The sequence below is a fragment of the Ictidomys tridecemlineatus genome, chromosome 15, assembly GCF_052094955.1.
Source record: "Ictidomys tridecemlineatus isolate mIctTri1 chromosome 15, mIctTri1.hap1, whole genome shotgun sequence".
NCBI lineage: Eukaryota > Metazoa > Chordata > Mammalia > Rodentia > Sciuridae > Ictidomys > Ictidomys tridecemlineatus.
Window position 1 is genome coordinate 8,152,623 of NC_135491.1, and position 21,233 is coordinate 8,173,855.

At 45.6% G+C, this 21,233-nt stretch overlaps 1 protein-coding gene and 1 long non-coding RNA gene across 2 annotated transcripts; one reads left to right on the top strand and one right to left on the bottom strand.

The window, feature by feature from the left end:
• The first annotated feature begins 3,035 nt into the window (after window positions 1-3,035).
• On the top strand, window positions 3,036-13,045 carry LOC101964782 (sulfotransferase 2A1). Its single transcript, XM_005336605.5, has 6 exons — window positions 3,036-3,244; window positions 4,314-4,522; window positions 5,301-5,427; window positions 8,663-8,757; window positions 10,437-10,614; window positions 12,494-13,045. Exons 1-6 carry the CDS (start codon window positions 3,109-3,111, stop codon window positions 12,604-12,606), a joined length of 858 nt encoding a protein of 285 aa, XP_005336662.1. The 5' UTR covers window positions 3,036-3,108; the 3' UTR covers window positions 12,607-13,045.
• LOC144370733 (uncharacterized) lies at window positions 10,566-17,659 on the bottom strand. The gene is made up of 3 exons (XR_013430663.1): window positions 17,465-17,659; window positions 15,872-15,985; window positions 10,566-10,877 (listed from the first exon to the last, which is right to left on the bottom strand). It is a non-coding gene; the product is annotated as an uncharacterized LOC144370733 (long non-coding RNA).
• Between the last annotated feature and the right edge of the window lie 3,574 nt (window positions 17,660-21,233).

Consider the following 21,233-nt stretch of genomic DNA (forward strand, 5'->3'; position numbering starts at 1 on the left):
TGACACTGTGGGATCCAGCAGAGAGCATTACTGGGTCACACCTGGTGACACATTTTGGACAGATGGTGGTTTAGAGAAAATATATGTTAGTGTCACTACAATCCTGACACAGGGACTCACTCCAGTAAAGTAACCATTTTACCAAAGAAACTGAATGGATACTTCTGAGAAGACCAAATATAAAAAATGTTCAGCATCCCTAGCAATCACACAATTGGACTCCAAAACGACATTGAGATTTCATCTCACTCTTCTCAGAAAGACAATCTTTATTTATACAAATAATAAATGCTGGGGAGGATGTGGGGAAAGGGCACACTCACACATTGTGGGTGGAACTGCAACTTAGTACAACCACTCAGGAACGAACTATGGAGATTCCCCCAAAGACCAGAAATGGAATACCATGTGACCCAGCAATCCTACTCCTTGGCATTTATCCATCTCTAAAGTCAGAATACTGTAGTGATGCAGCCACATCAATGTATACACCAGCATAACTCACAAGAACCCAGTTTTGGAACTAGCCAAGGTACCCATCAACAGGAGAATGGATTAAAGAAATATGGTGTATACACACAGAGGAGTTTTACTAAGTCATAACAAAAGATGAAATTATGGCATTTCCAGGAAATAGATGGAACTGGAAGACGTCATGCTGAGTGAAATAAGCCAAATCAGAAAGTGAAGGGTGAGAAGTTTTTGCTCTTTTGGAGAACCAAGATTAAAATAAAGGTGAGAAGTATGTGTGGCAGGTGCTCTAGTATCATATAGATAGAGGAAATATCAGTGGAGAAGAAGAAAAGTATGAGGGGGCAGGAGGGACTGGAGGTGAGAAAATGGAGAGTGGAATGGACAAAATCATGCAGTGTGCATTATAAATACAGCACAGTGGGCTCCACCTTAAGGCATCTCTATAAAGCATAAGTGCATAAATAATAGTGGATAGAGGATGGAAAGGTGGGGGAGGAACATCACAGCCACTGGGGACAGAAGTGGAGCAAATTACATCCCATGTGTGTGAGGAACTAATGTGACTCCATTTTTGAGAATCCAGCCTCTACCTCAGCAAGGCCTGTCCAAGGAAGGAGCATGACCTTTATCCTTGGAAAAACCCACAGAGCCTTTCTAGGCACATACCCACCCTGCTGAGTTGTTTGTCTGTAAATAACAGGAGAGGTCTGCAGAGCCAGGTGTCCCTGACTCAGTTAGACTAGAAGAGGACCCATAGCAACCCCCTAGCAACCACAAATCAGCATGAGACAGGCAAAATACCTGGGATGCCAGATAATCTCCCAGTAATTTATAGTGGTTGATAACATGTTGGAAAACCATGTAGTTTAACACGTACACCCCTCATGGCTTAAACGAATCAGTTCAAAGGAATCCCCCTCTTGTAGTAACCAATCAATCTTACCCAAATTGTTCCAGCCAGTGAATGTGCTAATCAATGTTAAGAGGAGTTGTTTGACTTTCTCGTGGTTATGAATGATTTGCTGTGTGATGTTGTGATGCAAAGAGTATCCCTCCCAAAACCTATAAAATCTCACTGAACAAAGGACGGGGGCTCACTCCATGGGACCGCTGTGTCAGGAACGGTTGTGACCCCAGGCTCGAGCTTGCAATAAAGACACTTGTGTGATTGCATTGAATTCAGCTCCTGGAGTTCTATCGGGGTCTCATGAATCTGGCATTTCACGTGTATGATTGTGTCAAAATGAAGCCACCTATTATATGTCACCACAGTGCACCACTAAACCATTAGAAAGCTCACCATTTTACTCTGTCATCTGTGTCCATATTTCCTCATTCAACCCATGGGATTGATGGGACGGTGCAACTGGCGAAACATATTAAGCGTGTACAATGCTTTAGACACATGTCACCACTCCATAACTACTGAGCACTCACAGGGTCACGTGATTGCCATAACTCTCTAGAATTACTTGGCAATATTAGTAATGAAACAAAACTCAGGAAACAGTTTCCCCTTTTATACAAGGTAGCTCTTTGGTCTTATGTGCACAGTGTTCTGTCTATCCAGAGCACATGTGCCCCTGAACTTTGCCTGATTCACTTTTCTCTGCCTTCAGCCAGACGAATACTCATGCCCTAACTGTTGGTCATTCTCCCCAGGACGCACACAGCAGTCTGTGGCCACATACATCTAGATTCAGTGTCCACAGCTCTAGTTCAACACACAAGTGCTCAGTCTATTGATTCTCCCAGGAATATCAGGAAAAGTGGAAAATATTTTTGTTCCTGATCATCAACATCTACATGAAACCCCATTGCCTTCAATGTGGGGTTTATGTCATTGATCAGCTGGGTTTCCTTGGAGCTGACAGAAGCCCATGAGAACTGACAAAAATGTAGGTGCATCTTTCAGCATTCCTGGAATCAGTTTGTCGCTATTTATGGACCCCCTGGATGGGCATGTTGCTTGAACAAGTGGAGCTGTTGGTCCCCAAGTCCCCTGGGCACTGAGATTGCTCGACCAAGGATGAAACAGAGCTTCCATGGATCTTTGATGTGGTAGATATGAAGATGCTCTCATCTCAGTCCCTAAATCCTGACACCATGCAACCCACTCCCACATGTTAATCAGAGCAAAGGGAGGAGTGGACCCTGGAGTCAGTGACAGTCCACCCCTCTGGCTGCTGACTCTGAAGCAACTTCTTGTCCTTTAGAGTCTTCAGGCCACAATCCAAAATGTCCTTCCAGCTATTATTTTTACACTGTATCTGTTGATTTCATGTAAAATTTCTATTTGAAAACTCTTCAAAACACATATAAACAACAAAAAAGGCTTTCTTCAGGCCGCACGGATTCCTCAGTGGGTTATTTTGCAGCACTTGCTATGGGGCCCCTTCCATTAACTCATGCTCAGATCCTGATTTTGTTCCCTGAATGAGTCCAAAATTGCTCAATGCAAAGAAATTTTGATCACCAGTCACAATTTTGCTTAATCCCCCAGTTAATTTGACAACCAGAAAAGTTAATGATTCTTTTGACTTTACTTCAAAGTCCAGCCTCCCAGTACCTCCTCCAACATCCAATGGTGGCCACAGCAGGAACCCCTGCACCTCGCACAGAGAGCTCACCACCATGACAGATGGCTACTTGTGGTTTGAAGAAATATGTTTCCCTGTGGTTGGTTACAGCTATGAAGTTTTGAAAGAAGCATGTGCTCAGTTTGTGATAAAGGATGAAGACACAGTATTGGTGACCTACCCCAAATCAGGTAAGGAAACAGGACAGGGACCATCATGGGAAAGGTGGTGGCTGAATTCCTCTCTTGCTCAGCAGATGGATGGCCTGACCTCTCCATGCCAGGGACCCCTGCTTTGGGGAAGAAGGGGCAGTGCCTCAGGCCACTTGCATCCAGATTAGGACAGAGTGACTAAGTGCTCAGCAGAGGTCCTCTGAGGTATGAAAGGGAGATATAGGAGTGAATCTTAAGTAGATTCAGGAATTTGTGTGGTGGAACAGGAAAAGTGGGTGGAAGAGGGTGATCTGTGAAGACCTACTATGAAAATACCAGCTCAATAGGAATAAAATGTTGGAATGGAGGTCATGTGGCTGAGGGGTACTGTAGAGCAGGAGGGTCAGCATGGACAGAGCCTGGGAATCAGAAAGAGCCTGGAAAATTCAAGGGACTGAAAGGACAGGTGCCATGCACCTACAGGAGAGGGGCTGGGGGCAGGAGCACTGCAAACTGGGTGAGGATTCGGACCAATGGCCTTTGAAGGGACACAAGGTTGGAAAGTCAAGGGAAGTTGGGACATATTAGAAGGATTTCAGTCAAGAGCCAAGGGTTGGAAGCATCCAAAAATCCACTGGTAGTTTAACATGCAAAAAAAACAAAAACAAAAAAAAATGTGGCGAGTTGATCCAATGGAGTAAGATTCAGCCTTAACCAGGACAACAGGCTGACTCCTCCTACAATATAGGTCAATACTGGGCCTCATGCTAAGTGCAGTCTGATGGGCACAAAAGGACAAATAGTATAGGAATCCATGGGGCAAAGTGTAGTCAAGTTCACAGAAACAGAGAGCCCCATGGTGGGTTCCAGGGCCTGAAAGATGGAATTAGTAGGGAAATGTTGTTAATGAGCAGAGAGTTTCAGTTTTTCAAGACAAAAAGCATCTGGACATTGGCTGAGCAACAGCAGGAACATGCTGAACTCTGCACAGCACCACCCTATGGCATGCTTAAAATGGGCAGATGGTAAAGTGCATGTTATGTAATTTATCATAAGTTTTGTTCACAAGTCAGATGAAGTGGGTGACAGTCAATTTTTCTTCTTCTAGGAACCAACTGGATGATTGAAATTCTCTCCCTGATTCACTCCAATGGTGATACGAAGTGGATTCGATCTGTGCCCACCTGGGAACGCTCACCCTGGATAGAGACAGATAATGGTTATAAACGTTTAAATAAGAGAGAAGGCCCGCGGCTCATGTCCTCTCACCTCCCCTTCCATCTCTTCCCCAAGTCTCTATTCACTTCCAAGGCCAAGGTCAGTGCCTAATGTTCAGCCCCTGCTTTCCCCTTCCATGTGCCTAGGTTAACCCTGCAGATCTGCTGGGGTGAGTGCTCACTGGGTAGATTGGTGACACTGCCATTCCCAGATATTATTTAGGTTCATGTGGCCACAACCAGACCACACTTGCATGCAAGAAATAAGACCATTCTGCATATTAGCCTCAGCTGAATTCAGGGGTAATACGACTGGCTAAAGTCAGAATCTTAGAAAACCACTTTCCATGTGTAACCAGAATTATAACTGCATCTACACTAGAGTGTCCCAGCATACATCTCTTACAGATGTCCGTCAATACTCACTCAATCACAGCCTCTTGCCAGGTACAAGGGAGCACCCAAGTCAGTGTTGCCTGTATGTGGGGAGCAGACCTGCATACACTGATGAATGCTCACATCCAGGGGACTGCTAGGAGTCGTGGCTAGCTAGGTAATGACACCTGCTCTCTGCACATCACTGTGCTCTGTGATCAGCAGCCTCTCCAGGCTCCCCATGGCTAATGGGTGATCAGTACAGATCATGGATATCTAAGATCTAACAAATTAATAATTGTCATGCATTCTGCTGATATATGTAAATTAAAATAATAATAATAATAATATGTATATTTGGTAAATGAATGGTATAACTAATTTATTAAAGGAACCCAACATGTCTAATAAAGATTAAGGAAGAACTGCCCAGGGAAAGACCAAGATCAAGGTGGGAAATGAGTGAGACTGATTTTTCATTTTCTCATTTTCCCTAATTTAAGGTGATCTATATCATGAGAAATCCCAAAGATGTTCTTGTGTCAGGTTATTATCATCGGATTATGACAAAAGTATGTAAGAAACCAGAGTCACTGGAACAGTATTTTCAGTGGTTCATCCAAGGAAACGGTGAGTGTTCTTCACATATAGGTCTGTGTCCTCTATTCCACTGGTCTTTCTCTTGTTTTGTGGTATACCTATTTTCTTCTTCTTCTGAACACTTTTAAAATATGAGAGAAAGCAGACAACCCTTGACTCTGTGAGTCTGGCTTGTTTCAATAGCATGCTGGTCTCCAGTTCCATCCATTTTCCTGTAAATGACATAATTTAGTTCTTCTTTATGACTGAGTGCTATCCATTATGTGTATGAACCACATTCTCTGTATCCATTCATCAGTCAGTGGACACCAAGGCTGGTCCCAGAGCTCAGCTGCTGGGAGTTGAACTGCTGTCCACCTGGGGGCATGTGTTGCTATAGTGTGCTGACTTTGTTTTGATGGATCCAAGGAGCTCTATGATTAGGGCACATGCTGGCTCCATTCCTAGTCTTTTGAGGAAACTTCAGACTGATTTCCATGGTGTTGTACTAGTCTCCAATCCCAATAGTGTGTAAGTGCTCCTTTTCACTCAGTTCCTGCCAGTGTTTATTCCTATTTGTGTTCTTGATGATTTCCATTGTAACTGGAGTGAGACACGATCTCCGTGTAGTATCAATTTTCTTTTCTCTGGTTGTTAAAGACATTGAAAATTTTTCCCATGAAATTATTGGCCATTGTATTCCTTCTTTTGAGAAATGATTGTGATTTCCCATCTGTTTATTTGGTTATTTGATTTTTGGTGTTAAGATTTTTGGTCTTATCCCAAATCATTAAATGGCCTAAGGAACTGAACAGGCACTTCTCAGAAGAAGATTTACAATCAATCAACAAATACATGAAAAAGTGTTCAACATCTTCAGTAAGTAGAGAAATGTAAAATTAAAACGACTCTAAGATTTCATCTCAGTCCATTCATAATGGCAATTTTGAAAAATACAAGCAACAAGAAGTGTGGTAGGATGTGATAATGGGAAAAGGCAGACTCATACATTGCTTGAGTTACTGCAAATGGGTGCAACCACTCTGGAAAGCAGTATGGAGATTCCTTAGAAGTCTTGGAATGGAACCACATTTGACCCAGCTATTCCACTTTTTGGTGTTTACCCAAAGGACCTAAAATCAGCAGACAATAGTGACACAGCCACTTCAGTATTCATACCAGCTCAATCACAACAGCTAAACTTGGAAGCAACCTAGATGACCTTCAATAGATGGTTGGATAAAGAAGCTATGGCACTTAGACACAATGGAATATTACTCAGCATTAAGAGAGAATAAAATTATAGCATTTGCAGGTAAATGGATGGAGGTTTAGAATATCATGCTATGCTATGTAAGCCAATGTTAAAAAGCAAGGGACAAATGTCCTCTGTGATAAGTTGACCCTGAACAAAGAGGGGTGGTCAAGGGAAGTACAGATGAACTTTGATTGGGCAAAGCTGGGGAGGAGACATGGGGGCAGGAAAGACGGTGGAATGAGATGGACATCATTATCCTAAGTTCATGTGTGAGTGCAGACTCCACAATGTGCAAACCAGGGAAATGAAAAGTTGTGTTCCGCTTGTGTACAAGGAATCAAAATGCATTCTACTTCATGTATAACTAATTAGAAGAAAGAAATAATAATAATGAAGTTATTTTGACTTCTTTTTATGTTCTGGATGTTAATCTTCTGTCAGAAATTAGCTGGAAAAGATTTTCTCCCTTCTGTGAGCCCTCTCTCTCTCTGTCTCATCTCCTCACTGTGCAGAAGCTTTTAACTTGAGCCTCTCCATTTATCAGCTCCTGGTTTTCTTTCCTGAACACTAGGAGTCTTATAGAAGTAACACTTGCACCTACAGGTAGGAGGATAGGGACTACGATTTCCAGTAGTAGTTACAGTGTTTAAGGTCTAATTCCTGTTTTTGATCCACTTGGAGTTGATTTTTTTCTGCAGGATTTAGCTTCATCAATCTAACTGTATATTTTCCGTTTTCCAAGCACCATTCATTGAATAGGCTTTGTTTTCTCCAACATTTGCTTTTGGTGCCTTACTTGAAGATCATTTGACTCCATCTTTATGGGTCTGTCTCTGAGTCTTCTCTTCTAATCTACTGATCTAAGTGAATGTTTTGATATTAGCACACTTTTTTGTTACTATACTTCTTCAGTATGATTTGAGACTGGATAGAATTTTAAAAATGATAACTTGAGCATTATTATTATTATTATTCTATGACACTGGTGATTAGACCCATGGATCTGCAGGTGTTAGTCAAGTGCTCTATAACTGAGCCACATCCCAAGTCATACTTTATATAGAGAGAGGGCCTCCCTAAGTTGCTGAGGCAGGTTTGAACTCTTGATCCTTCTGCCTCAGCCTCCTGAGTATTTGGGATACAGGTTTGCACCACCACATTCCTCTACCTGGGTATTTGTTGAAACCTATGTGAATGGCATTGCATTCTTGAATTTTTCCTCAGCACATTCATTCTCATGATGAAGAAAAGTGCTTGTTTTTTGCATGTTCATTTTGTATGTTGCTATTTTCCTAAATTGATCAGTTATAGGAGTTTTTGTGGAAAGGTTCTTGGGTGTTCACAGCAGAGCCTCCTATCACCTGCAAACAGTGATCACGCGGCTTCTTTCTTTCCCACTGGTGAGGTTTTGATTCCCTTCTCTGCCAACACCTCTGGCTCAAGTCTGTAGAGCTCTATTGAAAAGCAGTGGTGAAAGTGGACATCCTTGCCTTGTTCCTGATGTTAGGGGAGATTCTTCCAGTTTTTTCCCGATTAGCATGATGTTGGCTTGAGGTTTGTCACACACAGCCCTCATGATGCTCAGCCAAGTTCCTCTGTCAAGGCAAATTCTATTGATGTGGTGGAATACATTTATGGATTTGCCTGTGTTGACCAACTTTACATCCCTGGATTGAAATCAGCATCTCGTAATGTACAGTATTAAAGTGTGAACACATCAGGTCCTGAGTATAATCTTAATGCTGAATAGGATTTGCTGAAATTTTAATAAGCTGTTCTGTATCTGTGTTCAACAGGAATATTGGTCTGTTGTTTTCTTACTTGATCTGTGTTTCCCAGTTTGGTATCACTATGTGACTAGTTTCATAGAATGTATTCAGGAAAGATCCCCCTCTCTATTTCCTTACATAGTTTGAGTAGCATTGATCAATAATATGTGAATCAAGCTGTCAGTGTGTGTAGAGTAACACGGATGGTACAGCCCTGTTTTGGCAGTGTGTAACCTGCACCCCTGTGCCTGCCCCACAGTGCCCTATGGATCATGGTTCCAGCACATTCGTGGCTGGATGTCCATGAGAGACAGAGAGAACGTCCTGCTACTGAGTTATGAAGAGCTGCAGAAGGTGAGCCCCCTCTCATGGTTGGCGCCTACAGCACCCCAACATCCTCACTTTCCTCAACGTTCATGGTCTTCAGTATCTTCCTTCCATGTTCCCTGTCAAAGCATAGGCTGTGGAGGTCACTGAGAGGAGATGAGCCTTTGCCTTCCCTGCTTCTGGGAGATGCTCCCCAAGCTCCAAGATCTTTCTTCATATCTTCCAAATAATTGCATCTGGCAACCTCTAGAACCCTTCCACAAACCGAGGTAGAGTGACATGGCTTATGCCACCCGCTAGGACTGCCAGGGTCTGTGCCTGCAGGACCTGCTCTGTTCCCAGAAACCTAGCCTTTAGAAGGGGTGGGGCAGAAAGCACTAATCCCAGAGTTAGGTCCACCTTTCTGGCTTCCCCCTTGACTGACAAAGTGACATGAATGTGAGGTGCCACTTTGGGTAACTATTGTGAGGGGTCAGGGCCTGGAGTAACAGGCAGGGCCTAGGGATGAGCTCAGCCCTGGTGGTGTGGGCAGGGTACAGCTGAGAACAGTAATGACTTCCAGTGATCTGAGGCACAAGGTGGCAACTGAGGAGAAGAGTAACTAAGTATATATTTCAAAATAGCAAATGGAGAGGATTTTGAATATTCCCAACTAAATAAATATTGTCATCTGAGTTTCCAGATGTGCCACTTACACTGACTGGATTGTCACACTTGGAGCAGGTACTTAGCCTAATGCTATTTTTTTGTTGGTGCAGAAAAAACTGCCCATGAACAGCACAGAGATGCACAGGGCTCTGAGGGAGGCTCACAGGTCCATATGGAATAGAAAGCTTTAAAATATTTAGAAGCTTTTTCAGAAGTGGTCAAAATGAACAAAATGTAAAGGAGTGAGCAGACCTTAGAAAACACTTCTCCTGTGGGTGAGTCTTGGGGACAGAGAAGGTGCCACAGGCTCAGGCATCTGTTTTCCCTGGAGAAGGGACCCTGGTCACCTTCCTGCAGGTGCTTCCTGTTCTGCTGTGTCCTCAGCATGAGGTCAGTCCTCAGGGAGGAGCCTTGGTGCCACCTTCAGCCACCTCAGCAGCAAGCTGCACACTCCCTGTGATTCTCCTCTCCAACCAACAACATGTTCTTACATCATTGCCACCGTGGGGTCTTCTTGTCACTCAGTGACTGGGGCTCCTGAAAACATAACTATAATAAAGGACTATGGTGCTGACAGAGGTCTAGGTCTCCAAGGAAATCCTCTCTTCTCATAATGACCTGTTCCCTTGCTGTGATCTCCCAGGAAAACCCATCGATAACCATGGAGTCAAGTTAAGGAGATATTGTAAATCCCCGTGTGTTATTCAGTGCCAGTCAAGGGACGCAGGGTCACTTGGGGTGAGGATTAGCCTTTGGAGACTTTGTCTTCCTTTGTTATCTTAAAACCTCAGGTGTCTCCTTGGAAACCCCAGTCCCTGCCTTAGGTTTGTCCTGGCTCAGCCTCGGGTGAAGCCCCTGTGATCTTCAGGTCACCACATACCTCACACCCTCTACTGGCCCTGTCTCTGTCTCTCTCCTCTGGCATCCCCAGCAGGCTTCTCCCATCCTGATGTCATTCCCCTCCTCTTCCTCCCCACAGCCCTCCTAACACCCCTTCCCATCCTCCAAGTCCTGCTCTGCTGCCTGTTGATAGCTTCCCTCTTCATTTTCACATGTAGGACCCAAGAAGCACCATAGAGAGGATCTGTCAGTTCCTGGGAAAGAAGTTGACTCCAGAAGAACTGGACTCAGTTTTCAAGAACAGCTCCTTCCAAGTCATGAATCAAAACAAGATGTCCAACTTTCAAATGTTGCCTGAAACTTTCATTATTAAGCCTTTCTTAAATACAAGAAAAGGTAAATGCCCTGGTTTCAGAATGGGTTAGACTACGTGGGCATCTTGTGTTTGCCCCCGGCACTTAGAATGCAGGTGTTGGGACATTTCAACTTGAATCCTTCATGGCCCAGAGCCTCTCGTTTCCTTCAGGAAAACTGTGTTCATGGGACTGGGATGGGCTGCAGGTACCTGGAGAAGGTTGACTCGGTCTTGGGGAGTAGGGGTTTTCTGGAGATGGTGGTGTCTGGGACACTCCACTGGTGACTTACCACAGAGCAGTGCCCTAAAGAGAGAGATACACAAAGAAAGACACGATTGGATAGAGTAGAGAGGAGGGCATTTGCTATGAGACATTGTAAGGCCTCCTTCCTGTGAGTAAAAATGAATCGTGTCTCCACCCTTGGGTTCAGGCCTATTGAAAATGTCTACTCCACATAGTGACAGAACCTGTTTTGCAAAGTTCTCCAGTTCACATGGATCTCAAATGGTGACCCATGGAATCAATATAGTAAATGCTTCAAGGGATATTCAGGAGGTCAGGCCACCCAGTGAGCCTGGAGCACAGAGCCATAAAACAGAGATGGGAATGGGACTTGAGGAGGAGCCCAGGAATAGCAAAGGAAATCAGTAAAGATTGTTCTACTAATGAAGATGAGTATGAGTCATTTGTGGTATTAGGACAGCCATGACATATGACACAGGCTGCTACTTTATATTCGTTTGAGTATATTGTTTACTTGCATATCTTACATTGGGTTAGTTATTGTTATATTTTAATTAATTCATTAATTAGATCAGTCTGCTATGTGAAAATTAATATATATGACAAATAATGCTGTAATTACCTGAGTAAAAGATAAAAATTATGTTCAAATCTTTAGCATTACACCACCACCACCCTGTCACAGGGTAATCCCTCCAGGGAGTTTTTAAAATCCTTGTCTGTAAACCAGGGTATTATGCTAGTCTATTCCTCATTCTTTATCAGTCCTTTCAAAAAATATTTTTTGAGCATATATGGTGTAATTCCTTTAAGCAGTAATTCTTAGGCAATTTGTGAAAATACTTTCATACCTTCATATGTTAGAAATGCATACCTTATGCACATTCAAGAAGGAAGTACACAGAACATCTCATGTTTGATCATTGCTATGAAGGAGGATGGAGATGTAGGGTTCTGAGCTGAGAGCCCCACTGAGTCACTGCACTGGAGTAAACATATGAGTGAGGCCAATGGACAGAGGGGAAGGTCTCTGCTGGGACAGACTCTGGGGTAAGGAGCAGGAAAGGTAAACACCCTGAGGAGGGGGAAGCCTGGCATGTCTGAAGCTGAATCAGAAGATTGTGTCATGGATCAGAGAGCAAATGGGCAGTCCCAGGGATGGAGTCAACCAACAAGGACCCTGCAGCTAGAGCCTCAAAGCACCAGGGAACTTGGCTGAAGGAGATTGGACGTCCTGGGAGACTCTGAGCCCCAAGGGACTGGACCCAGTGGGTTAGGCAAGGGTCAACATGGGTTCCTTGTGCAGAAGAACTGATCACAGGGATTGGCCAAAGCAGAGACTAGGTGTGAACTGCTCTCATTACCCAGATCACAAATTTTGTTAGTTTGAGTCAAAGTGCTAAAAAAACAAGTGGTCAGACTTAGCTCCAGTCCAGATGGTCTGATTTATAGACAGGATCACTACCTGTGGATTCTGCGCAGGATGGTTTGGGAGAGCAAGGCAGTCAGGACACACTTTCCAGACAGGGAGAAGAGGAAATGCACATGGTGTCCAGGAATAAGAGGGCCTCACCAATGACTCAGAGGTCACTCTGCTGTCTACACAGAGCAGGGAGGAGGTCGCCATCTTAAGCTCTATCCCTAGATCTGATCTGCGTCTACTTCATGTTTTCCAGGCATCTGTGGGGACTGGAAGAATCACCTCACAGTGGCCCAAGCTGAAGCCTTTGATAAAGTTTACCAGGAGAAGATGTTGGCTTTCCCCAAAGGGCTGTTCCCATGGGAGTAACCTCTGACAGATCCAGGATCTTCCATGGACACTGTGATGGTTTTCCTGTCCTGGGACATGTTCAGGACTGAAGGGTTCTTCACATAAAAACCACTTCTACATGAAAAGTGTGAGGGGAGGATAGGATAACATAGAGAACCAATGAAATATAAGATAATTCAGGAGCAAAAGGAATTCTAGTTGGTTAGAGGAGGAAAATGGAGGGGGAGGGGCATGCGGGGAAGGGGGATCAGGAAGGGAAATAAACTTCCACACATGGGTGGGTTTCTCTGCATGAACCCAACTCCCATGTGTACCTACAGTGCTCTGACAGAATTTAAAACCCGTTTCTTCATTCTGATCCTGTTTTTGCTTCCATGATCACTTGCTTGTAAAAATGACTGGAATTTCCCTATTCACTTTGTCACATATTGCATTAAAAAAATCATGTTTAATTTTACACAGACAGAAGCCTACCAATGCAAAATGAATATCACCCAGACTTGCTTCTCATTCTTAAAACAAGAAATATAATGTAGCAGCACCTAGAGTTCTTTTTATTCACGTGCATCTCCAGATTGTGTTATGATGATGATCTGGAGGAGTGTAATTTCCAGACTAGATTTATTTTCCTCCCTGGTGGTGTTTACATCATAAACAACAATTGATCTGTTTGGGACTTTTAAAACTTACATCAATGGTGAAAGGAAGGATATATTCTGAGCTATCATTTCTACTCAGCATTTAACACATGGTTTTATCTGAGCTGAGGTGTAATGAGTGGTTAGGAATTGACTGAGACTTGGGACACAGTTTCCTGTTGTCCTATAAGTGACCCTGGGTTTCCCCCTCTCCAATTTCCCCATATTTAAAGCACCACCTGTCAAGAGTGACACAAACAAAGGTACCAGTTTTCCTAGGATACATTTAGAACTGAACTGGACTGTTCACTCAGTGACCCCTGGTAGGTGTTATGAAATTTTTCTTCATAATCTTGTAATGAAGGTAAAGTCCAAATAAACTCTACCTCTGCTGCTTTTAGTTCACTATGCAATTCACTAAATTTGGAGGTCATGCAGCAGAGCTATGTAGTGTTAGTCTCCTGCACCTTACTCCTTACTCTATACTCAAAGGACTTAGAATCTGCATAAGATAGTGACCAGCCACATCATTGTTCAACCTCACCATAAGAGAGTCCCAGGATTTTCTGTCAAACCAAATGCAATCTAAACACAATAAGTGTATTTTATTTATTTTTTTATGAGCAATTTGTAAATCCCACCACCACCTGTGAACACAAAGGCATTGGTAAGGGTTATCCCACAGCACACCAACAAGACTGTGCACACTGTTATCAGTGCAGCAGAGCTGGGCAACTGGACATCTTGGGCATCATTTCCAGCAAGGCCTAAACTTGGCTCTCAAGTCTTCATATCCAGAAGTTCTAATGGGAAGAACTAACTGGTGAAAACACATGATCATGAAGGTTAGCCACAGAAAAGACATTGGAAATCATTCTCCCCTACTCTCTGGCAGGCGTGAACATCAGACATTACTTATGAGGATCACAGAGCAGGTCAGGGGCACTAGGCTCAGGGCAGCAACAGTCATTCTTCTTCACAGCTCCACAGCTGCCCTGTTTGGGCCTGAATGCTCTCTCCACATAGAGTCCCTAGTTCCTCACACCAAATCTCTGAGGAAGGCCTGGCCTTTGAGTTCAGCCAATGGCGGCTGGCCATGTTCCCATTTTCAGGGAATGTCTTGTCTGACTGGAGGCAGATTGTTAAAGCCAAGTCCCCCCATCCTAGAGTATGCAGTGCCAATGAGGAGAAAGATAATAACCCCACATTCACAGAAATGAATGTCAACCTAGGTCAGGATCAAATGTAGAGTGTGGAGTCAGGCAGAGACACCCACTGTGGAGTATCACGTCATGGTGAGGGGAGAGACGGAGTCGTCAGAGTCCCCATGTTAGATAGTGATAAGAAGGGCCCTTCTGAGCTGGTGACAGGGCTTTCCTAAGACATGAGGAATGGAGAGAGGGGGAGAGAGAACCATCTGCCATCTTTCAGGAACACTTGTGACACACAGAGCCAACATGTAAGTGATCTGAAATGGAGACACATTCAGGCTGTGTGAGGAATGGCAGGAAGGCCACCTGGGTTGCATGAGGGTGGCTTCTCCTCAGCTCTGGAGGTAATTTGAGAGGAAGACCCACTCAAAAATTAAAATACCTGGAGTTTCAGGAATTCCTGTGTGTTATATGTTCAGATGTTCAATCCTCAAAGTCAATAAGCACTCAGCCAGAGGTTGGAGTCCAGGACTGGGCCCTACCTACTATATGACTGAGGCAGGTGGATTGCCCCTATGACCTGCTCACATCTGTAAAGACCTAATTTCCACAAAAGGTCACAGTCCAAGTACTGGAGGTTGTGACATCAGGACCTTCTGGTGGGACACAGTTCAACTCCTGAGCCCTTCTTTAGGAAAAGCAGGGTGTGACAGACAATGGTAATGTCCCTCAATACTGGGTCCACCCTAGATGCTACTCTGGGGTCTTGAGTCCCTGTCACCCTCTCCAGGATTCAGGAGCCAGGTGTGACTAGGGTCAAGGGTGTGAAGGGCCACTTCTGTCCTGGGCAAGCAGGCAGCAGAGGTTAAGTGCTAACCCAGCTGCACAGATGAGAAGGGGGAGGACAGGAGGGGAGGGAGAAGGGAGGAGGGACGAGGCCAGAGGAGCAGAGGGGACAGCTGGGGACAGCGTCCACCTGAAGAAGAGGGGGGGAAGGGAGGCGCTGGTGGGTAAGTGGGACAGGGCCCAGGGCGGGGATGAAGGGAGCCCAGATGGACAGGGAGGCTGTGCTGTGACAGCAGTCCAGGAGCCACATGGTCACACAGCGTCACTCAGCAAGCTTTATTAGACACCTGTGTCCTCAGAGCTGATTTGGCCCCGAGGATCTAGCCCATGACAGGGCCATTCCTCCTTCCCTGGGGTCACCTGCCCACGGGGGCTGCAGCAGCGAGGTGTCCTCCAGAGAACACTCCTCTTCATCCCCAGCTGGGAGCTTTTGGTCCTCGCTGAGATCCAAGCAAGAAGCTGTGACTTTCCCCCACAGGGACCTCTAGAGCCTGGGCAGCTACTAGTGAGACACAGCAGGGAGGCCCCCGATGCCCCCTTATGTTCCCACCCAGAGTCGCTGCCTTCAAACACATTTCCCCAGGGACAGATTCAGGAGCTGCTGAGTCTCCCCAGCTCTGCACCCCACCTCCAGCCCACACAACGTACCTGAACTTGAACTTGACTTCTTGGTAGAGCCCTCCTGGGCTGGCCATGGTGAGCTCCTCCACCTCTCCTGAGCAGAGATCCGCACGGTCCCTGGGGCTGCAGCAGGTCTCTGTGCTAAGGGCCGACCCCGGTGCCGAGGGCAGAGAACAGACAAGACAGGGCACAGTCTGCACCGTGGCAGCTCTGGCCCTGCACCTGCACAGCCTGTCTTGTCCTGTGCGCCCACTGTACCCCTAGGGTCCAGGGAGCAGAGCAGGGCCCTGTCACGGTGCCGCCTCCTGAGTGCTGCAGCTTGAGCCCCAGAGAGGCTTCACCCAAATGGTGTCACCTGCCTCCATTGCTATCCCCAACTGAGCAAAGGAACCCAGAGGTGGTGACACTCAGTGCTGGCAGAGGTGACTCAAGGGACTCAAGGCATTCATCAGGGGCCACGTCAGGGTCGTCCCAAGTCTGGCTGAACTGTCAGACCATCAGGGAGATCTCAGGAACTGGCTGTCCTCAGGTCCTCTAGCCACACACAGCCTCCTCAGTCCAGGGCTCTGACTCAGTTTCCTGGACCTCTCTATCCAGGAGGCCCCGTGTCCACAGAGCCAGCACAGAGTCCACCAGCAGGACATGGACACCTCACCAGCTCCCATCACGGGGGCTCATCTGCCTCCACCCCACACTCACAGCCACCAGGGCACACGCATTAGCACTGCCACGTCTTAAAGACCAGAAAGTGGGTTCCCAAGCTCCGCAAGGACCAGAGTCATCAGCAACGCAGCTGAAGTCATTCCATCCAGGAAGAGTCCCCACTAACCCCCCTGAGGGCGTCCACTTGCTTACTTATGCCCAATTCTCCTGGAGTTTTCTGCATGCCCCTGTCCAGTGTCTAAGCCTCTGATCAGGCTGAGCCAGGCTCTCATGGAGTCAGCACCCACAGCTGTAGGGACACTGTCCTGAAGGAACCTTCTGCACAGCACAACTCTTTTTTTTTTTTTTTTTGGAGACATCTATCCTGAATTGGTAACCTATCCCCTGACTTGTCTCTTGATCCACAGGATATTTGAACCACTATATATATTTTGTTGTTATAGTAGCTCAATATACATTCCAATTAATACAATATAAAGGGATACATGCATTCTTATATACATATATAACATATGAATATTTATGAGATGATATACACCAACTTTAGGATAATGGCTTACTCGGGGGAAGGAGAGAGGAGAAGGGATAGGATAATGCAGAAGTAGATAGACCTATATTAATAATATTAATCCAGATTTATTGCTTTTGCCCTGATTACTATGCATCACTTTCTTTCTCAGTATCATGAGACATTTGCTGGAATCCTGTCATAACATTCTTATTCCAAGCAGAAAGAAATAAAGAGAGAGGAAGAAAAAATATTTATGTATACATATATATGGGGAATTATGCCAAAATAAGCTCACTTAGGACAATTTTATGTAAATACCCAACCAAAACTTTTGTTTACATCTGCCTACAATCTTCCCCTCTCTATTTTATGCTCCATTTTGTAACCAAAGCAATTTTGTGTTTTATGCATCAATAGCTTTCCAACCCTCAGAATTCAGTTCAAACCTTGTTCAGCACATGAGGTCCTTCATGGTCCAGCAATTACCCTCTTCATCTCTAGCTCCTAGCCTCCCTGATAGTGCCCCAGACAAACCAACGGCTTTTAGTGTCTGAGAATTGCTGCTGCTCTCTTATTCCTCTTATTGGCAACTACACCTCCTTTGGTTTGGAACAATCTTTTTTACTTAGCTGACCCTTGTTTTTTCTTTCAGACTACTTGAATGCCCTTTAGACTCTGAAAAGTACTCTTGACTCTCAGTCTGGACCAGGTATGCTTGAGATAAACTTTGAAAATACTCAATGTAGGTTTGTATAATATATAACACTTATCACTAATTGTCTCTCTCTTCTACTAGATACTTAACTCCTTTTTTATTTTTATAAAATAGAAACTCTTTTTTATTGTTGTTTGTTCAAAACATTACATAGTTCTTGATATATCATATTTCACACTTTGATTCAAGTGGGTTATGAACTCCCATTTTTTACCCCATATACAGATTGCAGAATCACATCAGTTACACTTCCATTAATATACTTATTGCCATAATATAGGCTTCTAGGATTTGGGATTCTGTCTCATTCTTGAGTCTGGGAAGTTTTCTCGTATTATTTCATTGAATAGATTGCTCATTCCTTTGGTTTGGACGTCTATACCTTCCTGTATTCCAATGACTCTTAAGTTTGATCTCTTTATGTTATCCCATATTTCTTGGATGTTCTGCTCATGGTTTCTTAAGAGTGTCGCTGAGCTGTCTATGTTCTTTTCAAGTTGAAATACTTTGTCTTCATTGTCTGATGTTCTATCTTCTAAGTGTTCTACTCTGCTGGTAGTATTCTCCATTGAGTTTTTAAGTTGGTTTATTGCTTCCTGCATTTCTAGGATTTCTGTTTGTTTGTTTTTTATAACCTCTATCTCCCTGTATAGTTGATCTTTTGCTTCTTGGATTTGTTTATGTAATTCATTGTCGAAGTGATCTTTCATTGTCTGATTTTGCTGTCTAATGTCTTCCTTGAGACTCCAGATCATCTGAAGCATGTATATCCTGAATTCTTTATCTGACATTCCATCTGCTGCAGCTGTTACCTCTTCTAAAGTTGAGTTGACCTGCATTGCTTGTGGTCCTTTCTTTCCTTTTCATACTGCTCGCATTTCTTTCTGCTTGTTGAAACTGTTGTGTTATTGAAATTTCCCCCTATATATTTATATTGCTCTTGTATACTTGAAAAGTCTCCCTTGCAAGGGTGGGCCGCTGCTGTGCTCCTCCTCCAATTGGGGTGATCTGTCTACTACTCTGACGGGCCGCTAGGTCTGTTCTGCAGGACAGTCACAGGTCTGCCTACCTTGCAGGAGCGGGTGGTGGCTCTGCTCTGCCCCTCCTCCAATTGGTGTGACGTGTCTACCATGCCCGCGGACTCCTGGGCCTGTTCTGCAGGTCGGTCACAGGTCTTTCTACCTTGCAGGCGAGGGTGAAGTCTCTGCTCTGCCCTTACTCCAATTGGGGTGATGTGTCTACCATGCCGGCGGGTCGCTGGGCCTGTTCCGGTCACTGGAGGAGGCTCTGCTCTGCCCCTACTCCAATTGGGGTGATGTGAGTTACACGCTGGCGGGCCGCTAGGCCTGTTCAGGGTGCGGGCGATGGCTCTGCTCTGTCCCTTCTCCAATGGGGGTCACGTGACTACCACACCTGCGGGTCGCTGGGCCTTTTCTAGGCACAGGTGGTGGCTCTGATCTGCCCCTCTGGCTTGATGACAAAGTGAGAGAGACTCAGGTGTATGTGATTCACTTTCTTTACCAGGAGACCAACTGTTTCTGTCGCCGTTGTTATCCATGAAGTTATCTCCTCTGCCGCTTTCTGATGACATCAGATTTCTGCCATGTTGGTATCCCATGCAAATGGCAGCATTTCATTCCCTTTGCAGGGTGACCAAAGCAATGGGTGAGTCCTGACCGGCCCTCACAAGCTCCATCTGAATCCTGTTGCCACTGTCTATGAAGGCTCGGTTGGTATTTACCTCCACAGTATTCAGCAGGAACCGGACCGAGAAGCAGTTTGCGAGGGTTCTTTAGCCCTGGGCCAGAGCAGTTCCGAGGGCCAGAATTTGGCCGCTCCGGGCTCGGTGTATGTTCTTGTAGGAGCAGGCTCCAAGAAGCAGTTTCCACGGGTTCCTTAGCACTGAGCCTGAGTAATTTGTCTGCGAGAAGCAGGCAAATGGCAGCCTGAAATTGCCTGTTCTACAGCTGAATGAGCTGCCATCAGTCGAAAACAGGGATGGTGACGTCAGCTCTCCAAGATGGTGGCCGCTGGCTTCCTCCGTAGTCTGAGCGGTGTGGAGAACTGAATTGGACCGCTTCCTTCCCCCGTCTCAAATCCAGAATTCAGCACTGAGTACAGTGATTGCACAGCTGGCAGGAGCCCACAGAATCCGCAGCGCTGTATCTTTGCATTCCTATCTCGTTGTTTCCCAGCGCTCACCGCAGACTCTAGCTGAGGGGCAATTTGGTGAATAAGCAGCGTGACTCTCCGTGCAATCAAATCGCTCACGTTTGAGCCCCCGTAGCTGATCCTTGTGCGATGAAAATCCTTCCTCTAGGTTTTGGAGCACCCTAATTTTGCTGGAAATTCCTAACAAGATAGCTTTTAGCCGTTCTAACTCGTCATTCTCCCGCACAGTGACGCGGTACACGGGGGTGATGCACTCCCTTCGCCGCCATCTTCCCGGGCGGATCACAGCACAACTCCTGAAGTAGCTGTGATTTGACATGTCCTAAATGCCATCCAAAGGGCATACCCGACTCTTCTTAGAGCTGCAGAAAGCACATTAGGTCACTCAAGCCCCAGATAAGTCCTACAACAAAGAGCACTGTTTAAGTGTCATCTAGCATTTTCCAAACTTGACTAACAATAGCTATGATTCTCAACCAGGGGTGACTTTTGCTCCTTTGATTGTCATGACTAGGAGGAGCTCCTGCCTCTTAAGAGCAGAGGCCAAGGACTGAAAATCATCCAGCAGTTCCTTGTGGCCCCACAGTAGGGCATCCTGCAGCCCACATGTCAGCTGTTCTGACGTGGGGCCTGGGCCACCTGAGAATCAGTGTGTGGGGAGCCCTGCACCTTGTGGATGGGGTTGGGTGTCTGGTGATCCCCAGTGGGACAACCAGAGCCTTTCCAGCCAGTTGGATAGGGACTCTGTCTTGCAGGAGAGATGGAGAGGTGGAGGTCTCGGAGGGCTGGGCCACTGCCTTCCAGTAGGCACCCACCACAGAGAGGCCACAGCTTCAGAAGACAGGAGGTGCCAGTGAGGGGCAGGGACACTGCTGGATATGCTGTGCCATCTGCATTCCCAGGTCCCCAGAGCAGGCTTGCATTGCCCTGGGGCCTAGGGCTCCTGATTCTGTGAGATGCACCCACTTTCCAATCAGCTCCCTTGTCTCTTCAATTGTCTGAGATCAGCTTTTTTGAACCAGGTAAAGATCTCAGCCTTTCTAATGCTCTGAACATCTCTGAATGACTCAAAGGAGTCACCATCATGGAATTTTGAGGAAAACGCTTGAGAATTAACTGAGAATGATTAAGGACGCTGGCCGTTAAATGATACTTCTGTGTGTTCCTCAGGCTTTACCTACTGACCCTGGAGAGGGGCAGAGCCACTTCCCTACCTTCTCCAGACGGGAGAAGTGAGGCCAGAGAGGAACCTGAGGACCTGCAGCTTCCCACCTTGCCTCCCTACAGAGGGATGGAAAGACAGTCTCCTGGGCTCTGTGTGAACTCTG

Excerpts from the sequence above, each read along its gene's own strand:
- LOC101964782 (XM_005336605.5), top strand. The coding sequence starts at position 3,109 with ATGACAGATGGCTACTTGTGGTTTGAAGAAATATGTTTCCCTGTGGTT. Across the intron at positions 8,758-10,436 it reads GTTATGAAGAGCTGCAGAAG|GACCCAAGAAGCACCATAGA; the intron begins GTGAGCCCCCTC and ends TTTCACATGTAG. Across the intron at positions 10,615-12,493 it reads TTTCTTAAATACAAGAAAAG|GCATCTGTGGGGACTGGAAG; the intron begins GTAAATGCCCTG and ends CATGTTTTCCAG.